The 9,865-nt window shown below is 35.2% G+C and overlaps 2 protein-coding genes across 5 annotated transcripts; one reads left to right on the forward strand and one right to left on the reverse strand.

Moving 5' to 3' along the window:
- The first annotated feature begins 2,696 nt into the window (after positions 1-2,696).
- Positions 2,697-4,349, forward strand: LOC125202737 (isoflavone reductase-like protein). The gene is made up of 4 exons (XM_048101184.1): positions 2,697-2,953; positions 3,042-3,176; positions 3,404-3,641; positions 3,850-4,349. The coding sequence occupies exons 1-4, from the start codon at positions 2,777-2,779 to the stop codon at positions 4,218-4,220; spliced, it is 921 nt and encodes a 306-aa protein (XP_047957141.1). The 5' UTR covers positions 2,697-2,776; the 3' UTR covers positions 4,221-4,349.
- An 897-nt stretch (positions 4,350-5,246) lies between these two features.
- LOC125202746 (protein RER1A-like) lies at positions 5,247-8,026 on the reverse strand. Of its 4 annotated transcripts, none has more exons than XM_048101202.1 (5): positions 7,908-8,026; positions 7,149-7,518; positions 5,798-5,978; positions 5,575-5,666; positions 5,247-5,459 (listed from the first exon to the last, which is right to left on the reverse strand). In XM_048101202.1, exons 2-4 carry the CDS (start codon positions 7,496-7,498, stop codon positions 5,613-5,615), a joined length of 585 nt encoding a protein of 194 aa, XP_047957159.1. In that variant the 5' UTR covers positions 7,499-7,518; positions 7,908-8,026; the 3' UTR covers positions 5,247-5,459; positions 5,575-5,612. The 4 variants fall into 4 exon arrangements, with proteins under 4 accessions (XP_047957159.1, XP_047957151.1, XP_047957175.1 ...); XM_048101194.1 differs by lacking the exon at positions 7,908-8,026 and adding an exon at positions 7,786-7,862; XM_048101218.1 differs by lacking the exon at positions 7,908-8,026 and adding an exon at positions 7,786-7,862 and having other exon boundaries at positions 5,247-5,474.
- Between the last annotated feature and the right edge of the window lie 1,839 nt (positions 8,027-9,865).

The following is a 9,865-nucleotide window of genomic DNA, read 5'->3' on the forward strand; positions in this document are numbered from 1 at the left end:
AGAGAGATAAATGAGAGTCTAAGTATTGCTAGTGAAGAGTGAGCTCCACATCATTACCAGTGCAGTGTAGTGTAATGATACAAGTTATAAATAAAATAATGATTAGGGGTAATATGTTGTAAGTAAATAAAATGATGATTCGGGCCAGTCCACGAGTTGCAGGCTACATTGACATCGTGTGTAAGTAAATTAGTGAGAAGAATTTTCCATGGTCACGCCATCAAATTTTTCAATTAGAGAATATTCACTTTTTTAGTTGAAAATAAGAAAATCCAGCCCAGATTAGTGATGTGACACGATCTCTGGTATAATATGTCGGTGTGTCATATCTCATTCGCAATACGCTTAAATCATATCATATTGTGTCATTATCTTATTATAGTTATTGTACCATATCAAAAAGAATAAAATCATACGTTTCACTTGTTAATTGTGTTCAAATTTAAATGTAGCAAGTACGTGTTCAAATTCAAATTTTCTTACTTCTTAGTAATTCGCATTTAAATTTTTCCTCAATACATGATAAGTCTCGTTTTAGGCCTTGGTTACTAGTCAGTATAGGATAATATCTGCAAAAATAGTTGCTAAAGTGTGCAAGATGAGATACCAAGTCAGGGGGAAAAGGGTCAAAAGGGATTCAGGTGAAAAGAGCGCAAAAAGATGTTATACTGATGAGGATGTATACCATAAAGCTTAAGCACAAGATGGAGTGAATTGCTACAAAGGATCATCCATCTAGAAAGGGGAATAATTGTCAAGTCAAGAGAAGGAGTAACCCTAGGGATTGGGGCAGGCCTCCTTATAAATAGAAGATCAACATGGAAGAAACATTGTCCATGCTTAGACCATTTCTTTCATAAAATTTAGTGCACTTCTTAGATAAGCTTTAATGCATTCTCTTAGCTTAGCGTAGCTAGTGTTCACTTAAAGTTTCCGGCCACCTGAGAGGGAGTCTACCATCCGATCAACTAGTCCACCATCGTTCGTTCCAGAAGTTCATCGCTTTGAGGAGCACAACATCCCTTTTACATGCTTTCCTTTAATGCTTTCTTAGTATAGGTACTTGTTTTCACTTGCGCTTGACTTAGATTTCAGTTGTTGCTTTGTTGGAAACATCTTTTGGTTGAATAATCTTGAATGCAATGGAGTTTTTATGGTTTTTATTTACGTTTCAGCTTGCTTATGCTTTCTTTCAGCCTAGTTAGATAGATCTAGTAGTTTTACTTTGATTTCTGTTGGTCAAGCGTTTGGATCTGCCTTAGTTAAGTTAGATCTAGTGTTTCTTCAAGTTTCTAAAGGTTTCAATCAATCGTTTCTTCTAAAAATGCATAGATCTGCCACCATGCATGCTGATCTGTGCACACGCCTGTTGGTTTTTACTTTACCAGTTGCATGGATTTAATTTCTGCCTAAATCTAAGTTTAGAGTCGCGATTTTGGGTTAGATTTAAGTCGATTGATTCCGACTTCAAGCATTCATCTATGGAAGTTTAGTTTTCTAATAATTTTTTCGTTTACTTGGTGAAGAAGAAAATGTCACAATCAGCCTAGGGACCACCCTTTACTTTAGCTACTTTTTTAATTTTCTTTTGGTTTTTCAGTTTTCTTTTCTGCAAGTTAGGCAGTATCAGCCCGTGAGTCAGTTATTCCTTTTTGCTTTGTCTATCCATTCAGGGTAAGTTTTCACTTTTCACATGCACACTAATAGTCCAGGCTTCACAACCTCACATACACATCGCGCTGCATGAATCATTTAGTTAATTACTAGTCAGGATAGGTAGAGTCCCATTTTATTTCATCGCCTAAGTAAACTCAACCCCAAAAGTGTGGTAGCTAACCAACCCTTCCCGATTGTCATCGCAAGTGTATCTCACCTACATCCATCTCTGTGGGATCAATCCTTTACTCTGATATACTAACCAGTAGAAGTGGGTTGAAGTTTTGATAACAGGTTTTAGGCAAAGGTCCAACGACACAACTAGGTCGACTTAGGAATCCTCCTCACTGGTTGAAAACCCCTGCACTATGAACCTGCTCTTTCAATACACTGTATCGTCATAGGACAAACGATCCAACTTGTACATGTATTTTTTTTTTCATGCACATTTTTACCACTTAAACTCTAAAGATAATCAACCTTCAGAGCGGCACAAGTAATATTATTACGTGTATATTACCTTAAGTTAAAATAGAAATAAAGTACTCCCTCCGTCCACAAACAATAGATCACTTTTGCCATTTTGGGACGTCCACAAAAAATAGATCACTTTCTTAAAATGGAAAGTTTATCTTTCATACTTTTCCCACTTTTTCTTCCCTCTCTCCTACTTTACCCACTTTTTCTCCCTATCTCTCTTACTTTACCTATTTTTTCTCCTCCTCTCTCTTACTTTACCAATTCTACATTAAAACTCGTGTCATACACAAAGTGATCCATTTTTTGTGGACGGAGGGAGTACATATTAGGGCGCGCATCCGAATGTTCTGGAAAGTCAAGTGTGGGTTTAGTAATCCAATGAGTCTAGAAAGTCAAAAAATGCAACAATACTTTTCATGTGGAAAATACTGATTTTTCGTGATAGTATATTAATTCCCATTCAAATCATGCTCAGTTTAGAAATCAAAATGAAATCCTAAAGATCGAGAGAGACCAATATTTGGGTCAACTTCTTTGGCTAGAATAATATTATAGAGCTAATGGTTGCTTATTTATAGTTGAGCCCATCACAACTCTTTAATTCATCATTGGTTAATAGTTTATACATATACATAGCAAAATGGCAGAGAAGATCTTGATAATTGGTGGAACAGGATACATTGGGAAGTTCATAGTTGAAGCTAGTGCAAAATCTGGTCACCCCACTTTTGCTCTGTTGAGAGAGGCCACTCTTTCTGATCCAACCAAAGCCCAACTCATCCACAGCTTCAAGAATTCTGGTGTCACCATCTTAATTGTATGTTCATCTATATATGAGTGTGTGTATTGTTGTTGACTTGTGTGTGTGAAGTGTGAAGTGTGAAATTAATGTTGGATTTGTGCAGGGAGATCTGAACGATTATGAGAGCTTGGTGAAGGCTATAAAGCAAGTGGATGTGGTTATATCAACTGTAGGTTTCATGCAAATTGCTGATCAACACAATATTATCTCTGCAATTAAAGAGGCTGGAAATGTTAAGGTACCTTCTTCCATTTAATTAAAATACATATATGTTTTTGTCAATATTGTTGAAAATCCCCTCATTTCTTAGAAATGTTATTAATCATGTCTCATTTGTATATTCTTGGATAACGTGACCGAATTTAACATGGTATGCCGATTTGGATATCTTTGTCTATAAGGGCGCCATTTTTTTGTTAATCACGTCTCATCCAGATATTCTTTTCTTGGTATTGACTGTTGCAGAGGTTCTTACCTTCTGAATTCGGAAGCGATACCGATCGGTGTCGTGCAGTGGATCCCATTAACCAAAATTACCAATTGAGAGTGAAGCTTCGCAGAGAGATAGAAGCAGCAGGCATTCCTTACACCTACGTCGTTTGCAACTTCTTTTCTGGCTTCGCGCTCTCCAATTTTCTGCAACTGGGCACCACTGCTCCTCCCCGGGAAAAAGTCGTCATCCCAGGAGATGGAAATGTTAAAGGTATATATATATATATATATATATATATATATATATATATATATGTTTCATCCAAATTAGTGCAAGTCTTGTGATGGTCTGTTGATTTGGGACACACCACTAAAGGCCTCACACTACATTTTTCAGTTCTTAGTTTGGGATGGTTTGAACCTCCACTAGTCTTTTAATTGTGAGTTGGGATGTTTATTAATTGATGATATGGTTGTAGCTGTGTTCAATGAGGAAGGTGACATTGCCACATACACTATCAAAACTGTGGTTGATCCAAGAACTTTGAACAAGATCCTCTACATTAGGCCATCTCAAAACATATACTCATTCAATGAGCTTGTTGCTTGCTGGGAGAAGAAGATCGGAAAAACCCTCGAGAAAACATACCAACCAGGGGATCAAATTCTGAAGATGATTCCAGAGTCGCCCATGCCCGTGAATTTTTTATTGGCGATCAACCACTCCGCTTTCATTAAGGGTGATCAGACCTATTATGAGGTCAATCCAACGCTCGGGGTTGAGGCTACCCAGCTCTATCCTGATGTCAACTACACTACCGTCGATGACTACCTCAATCGGTTTCTGTAGCTCCCAACTTCTCAGGCACTTTGTTATCACTCGATCTCTACTTATTTTGTCATCATACTATTATCTGTAATGATCAAACTCTGACTCTGCTTCAATAAGAGAAATGAATAAATTGCCCAATTAAATAGACAACACCAATTTCATTCCGGTTAATGTTGATATGAGATGACCAATTTTATTGTTTCTTTTTTTGCTTGAGAGTGTTACTACTTAGTAATTCAAACTATCTAAGTGACAAAATGAATTAGAGAGTAGGGATGTAGTATATAATAAAGTAGCATCATAGCCAAGTCTTCCTTTGCCGGCTACACATTGATTCTCATAGCCGACCTTGCTTATTTTATTTCTTACAGTCAATATTGGATCCTAAGACATTTGTCTTTTTCTACTTTCTTCTTTCTCAAGATATTCTTTAAGCCTTAAAAGGTTAAAATCATTTGTATCACCTTAAAATAAACACACTAAAAAACAACAGACAACGTTTTAGGTGATAATCTTTAGGCATTCAGCACATTGTTTTCAACTCGGCAATGAATTGATAAATAAACTAAATTCATAATCCATATCTATCGTTTAATCTGAAATTATTACTTCCTCCATCCCACCATAGGTCACACATTTTTTTTAGGCACGGATTCTTAGATAGCAGTGTTTTGTGATTAAATAAAGAAAGAATAAAGTATGAGTGAGAGAATAAAGTAGAGAGATAAAATAAGAGAGAGATAGAGAGTTATTTTTTTTCATAAAAGGAAATGTCCTCACTTATAGTGGGACGAACAAAAAAGAATACTTCTCACTTATAATGGAACGGGAGGAGTACTATGAAATAAATATGGTATTGAAATTATTTATTGTCAGAATTTCCAACAATTATTAACATCCGCGCAAAAGAACTACACTTACATCTTCCCATATTGGATGCAAACATAGCTTCCACCCTTCAAATTCAATTCCGTATAATTTTAATTCCAAATCAATTTCAATTATGTGTAACAAAAGGACCCTAATAACTGCACAAAACTCATGTACTTAAAACATAGATTCTATATCTACTATGTAATCACATTATATCCCCACAGATTACTATACATATAAACATGGTTTTACAACTATTAATTGTCCAAATCTACAACTATTTAGCTAGAGTTCTTCATCCACAGAAATGGATTAGATGAACTCCATACTCAGCCAAACCATCTTAGCAGCAGACCAGCCATGATTTTCTGGATTTCGTGTTGCCTGCTTATGATCGAACTGATTATCTTGCCATTAACAATATTTTCATCATACAAAAAAAAAAATCATTATATTTACAACAGTTAAAAGCGTGCACGTTTCAAGTCAAAAGTTTCACCTAAAGTTCCACCATTGGTATATATTCTGCACATGAACTCAGTCATTTGAAAGACCACTTGTGCTTTGAGCAAACCTTTTCCCACCGTACCGCTGTTTTCAAATGTACATGAAAAGAATGGTAGATTAATCAAGGGCCAACGAGTGCATAACTACTTTTTCATATAGTTAAATAAATGTAAACCAACTTATACATCCATTACTAAAATTGCAAGAGCGATCACCTGCTTTCCCCAGCGGAATGGGAGATATCCATACTTGATCATATGTGTGATTTGCCTCTTCATTGTGAGAAAGAAAAGGAAAAACCAGTAAAAGAACAAAATGGGCCAGAACACTGGGACGTCGAACATGGAGAAGAAGGTTAAGAGGAACGCAACACAAAAAGCTTTTGTGATTGCATACCTGAAAAGATTATAAGAAAATCACATAATTAAAAGTGTTTTCATTGCCAATAAAAAGGGAAAATATGTAAGCATTTTCCAGATCCACAATTAACTTCCATTCCTAAAATTATTGGGCTTTCAGATTTCTTTCTCTAGAGACATTTAAATTTCATCAAAATTTTATATCAATTACATTATTAAAATACTAGGAGCTCCAGATTTCAAAACAAGACCAGAAATCAGAAAAAAATTGATGAAATAATTGACTAAGACCAGAAAACGAATCCTCTCATGCTGACAGTCAATGACAGGCAAGTTTAGTTAAGTTCGATATGATATGGATATGGTTATGAAAATGTATATATTTCAAATAACAATATGCACAGAACAAAATCAGAAGAAGGAACCAAATTTAACAAAAAATGAACTTGAGTCATGGCTGTGCTAGTACTAGCACAAACACAGGTCTTAAAAGAGAAACTAAACGCAAAATACTACGTCTAGTTTACATTCCTTTCCATCTATTTTCTCACTGATTCACTGTAATGCACAACAGAAACTGATGAAACATAAAAAATTGCAGCTACAGTTGCAACTATATTCACTAAACGCTAGATACTACTCCCTCCGTCCCATAGTAGATGTCACACTTGGGAGATGGCACGGGATTTTAGGAGATGTTATTTTGTGTATTAAGTGGTGAGAGAAAATATAATTTTATAATTGATGTGAGAGGGAACGTTTTCCAAAAGAAGAAATGTGACAACTTTTGTGGGACACACTAAAAAGGAAAGAGTGACATCTAGTATGGGACAGAGTTACATTCCTTTCTATCTATTTTCTCATTGATTCCCTTTAATGCACAACAGAAACTGATGAAGCATAAAAAAGTGCAGCTACAGTTGCAAATATATTCACTAAGCATATGCTGCATAATGGAGTATAAGCTACTCCTTCTCTTCCTGCTAAGTGATTAATATTCCTTTTTTGGGACGTCCCAAGATAAGTGAATCACTTTCTTTTTTGGCGTTCTCTTTCTTACTTTATTCTCTCTCTACTTTACTAACAAAACCTCATTTTATTGGAGGGAGTACTTTATAATTGCCAAAGTAACAAACTGAGCAACTCATAGCTTAAAAATACACAACAACAAGAAATGTTTAGCATAGAAAAGACATAAGTATCGAACCAGAACAAAAATTCAGGCAAGCGACGGACAAAGGGCCTGAACTCATCCGAGTCTTTAGTAGGCGAAGAGGGGCCATCCAGCAGTTCCAGCTCGGGATCAACCTTGGGTGACAAAAACCCAATCAACAAGTTCAAGATGTAGATTGACAGGCCATATGAGATGACGTAAAACCCCCGAGCATAATAAACACGCAAGATGTAGATTGCTGCAGCAGCAAGTGTAACGAGCCACCTACGAGCTGTATGGGGACTCGACCTTTCCAAATAATGCTGAAACTTCCTCGAGACTTCGTTTCTCCACTTTGCCAATGGTGACTCTGGAGCAGCTGTATCAGTCACAACATCTTCCATTATTTTTCACTGCTTTAAATCTGAATTGGAGTGAAAATCAACATCAATTATATAACTATCAACAACCAACCATCAACTGATGATTGTTTCCACACAGTAATAACAACAATCACTAAACATAAATTATTTTCCACAATTCTAAACAGAAGTGGTAAATTCACATTTCTATATTTGATTGCATATGAGCAAGTTTTACTGGTACTGTAACTACCCTCAATTGCTTTGAAATTCCAAAAAAAAAAAGCGCAGACCCCTTCAATTAACACAAATTCTTCAAAATAAATAACCTCGTAATCAGCAATTCATTTCAATTTCAAATATGTCCATATTAACAACATTAAATTTAGAGAGAGGGAATTAGCACAATACAAAGAAGAAATATGCATAATATAGGGAGAGCAGAAGGAACCTCAGTTATATGCAAGATACAAATTGATGCGATCGTGCGAACTTCTTTGTACTGTTTGTTGGGGGAAATTCCTTTTTGCTCAAAAATATTACAACCCAAATAAAATACATATACACGTGTGATTGTTTGAATGTCTGGGCCCCTATCCCATAAAAATAATTTATTTATTTTTAATCCATATTACTCCTTCCGTCCCCGATTAAGAGTCACATTTTGACCGGACACGAAATGTAAAGAAAAGTTAATTGAAAAAGTCAGTGAAATGTGAGACCCATTTTTTTATATTGATTTTATAATAAAATGTGAGTGAATTGAGTTAGTGAAATATGAGACCTACTTACTATTTATGGTACTATACAAATAGTTACTTTCATTTACAGAAACTCTTTTTCCTTTCTTGTTCACTTCAATTTTTTCGTCCCACAATAATTAAATTTTTGGTAACAACACTAAGTTTAATATGTAATTGATTAAGCAAGCAAAATAGAAAAGGTAGTTAAATATAAAGTAGTAAATGACGGAATCCGTAAATAATAAAGTAAGAGAGATTGAGAAAAAATCTCGAGCTTAATTCTATGAGACAGATGAAAGAGTGTGTATTGTTTATGAATCAAACCATCTACTATACTATTTCAACTTTTTTTCTTGTACTCTTTAATTTTATCAATTATGCATTAAAACATGTCATTTCCAATAGACTATTTTTACAAGAGGGAGGGATAACTATTTATATTAATGCTTATACAGGCAAATGATATCTCCTGTGAATATCACATGCAAATACTACTACGTGGTAATGCACATTTATACTCCCTCCGTCCCATTAAATATGCAACATTTGCTTTTCGGCACAGGATTTTATATAGTGTTGTTTTGTGAGTTAATGAAGAGAGAGTAAAGTAAGAGAGAAGAAAAAGTAGAGAGAGTATTGTTTCCATTTTTAGAAACGTTTCATTTTTAATGGGACAGACTAAAAAGGAAAACGTTTCATTTATAATGGGACAGAGGGAGAATATTTTTATGCTTTATATATTTAATTTTAATATAACATATTGTAGGGATCGGATCAACAATTTTAATATTTAATTTTATTGGGGACCTCTTTTGTTACACCGCTTACAGAGATGACTAATCTCAGAAGATACATGCCAATTACAAAAGAGAATACAAGATTACAAGTACACTAAGTACAAGAACCAAACAATCAGAACCCTAGCCATGTTCAGACCCTCCAGCAGGACTAAACCTCAAGCTCTCACTGATTGTAAGACCTGCACACTAAGTAGCAGAATCAGTAATACAACAATGCTATCCTGAAGGATCTAAGCAAACAAAAACCAGACAAGAGAATCAAAGTTGTGATATGGCTCAGGTCACGGTCAGTGACTGCACCTCGGACCTCCCCAAATCTCAACCGATTGTCACAAAGGATGAACCGCTGAACGGACTAGATCATCAGAGATCAAAAACCCTATATCTCACCGACTACCTCTCACCACAGCCATGTCATCACGCGAACCGTCACGATTCTCACAGAACACCGAAACTCTCAAGAACATCTCTGATCACAACCATATCTAACTTCAGAGTCAGACCTCACACTCAGGGGCGGATCTACTCTATATACACAAGGGGCAATTGCCCCACCTCTACTTTTCATTTATCCATAGATATATACAATATATTATTATAATATGTGTATTATTAATAACTTTGCCCCTGTAATATTTTATTAGAAAAATCTTTGTTGTCCCATTGAATAAAAACGAAAAGTCAAATATGTACTTTAATTAATATTTAATAATACTTAGTTATTTTTAGAGAGAAAATCAAAAGTTATTTGAGTATTGAAAAATCAAATGTTAGTCTTTCTCTGATTTGGAACTTATAGAGAAAAATGAGAAGGAAAAAAAAGAAAAATGAATTATGTGGAAATGGCTGTTGCGATTTAATAAGAT

This window comes from Salvia hispanica, chromosome 1 (genome assembly GCF_023119035.1).
Source record: "Salvia hispanica cultivar TCC Black 2014 chromosome 1, UniMelb_Shisp_WGS_1.0, whole genome shotgun sequence".
NCBI lineage: Eukaryota > Viridiplantae > Streptophyta > Magnoliopsida > Lamiales > Lamiaceae > Salvia > Salvia hispanica.

Coding starts and splice junctions, on each gene's coding strand:
- LOC125202746 (XM_048101202.1), bottom strand. CDS start 7,498: ATGGAAGATGTTGTGACTGATACAGCTGCTCCAGAGTCACCATTGGCA. Junction 5,979..7,148: donor TTGCCTGAATTTTTGTTCTG/GTTCGATACTTA, acceptor TAATCTTTTCAG/GTATGCAATCACAAAAGCTT. Junction 5,667..5,797: donor CATTCCGCTGGGGAAAGCAG/GTGATCGCTCTT, acceptor ATTTGAAAACAG/CGGTACGGTGGGAAAAGGTT.
- LOC125202737 (XM_048101184.1), top strand. CDS start 2,777: ATGGCAGAGAAGATCTTGATAATTGGTGGAACAGGATACATTGGGAAG. Junction 3,177..3,403: donor AAGAGGCTGGAAATGTTAAG/GTACCTTCTTCC, acceptor TGACTGTTGCAG/AGGTTCTTACCTTCTGAATT. Junction 3,642..3,849: donor AGGAGATGGAAATGTTAAAG/GTATATATATAT, acceptor ATATGGTTGTAG/CTGTGTTCAATGAGGAAGGT.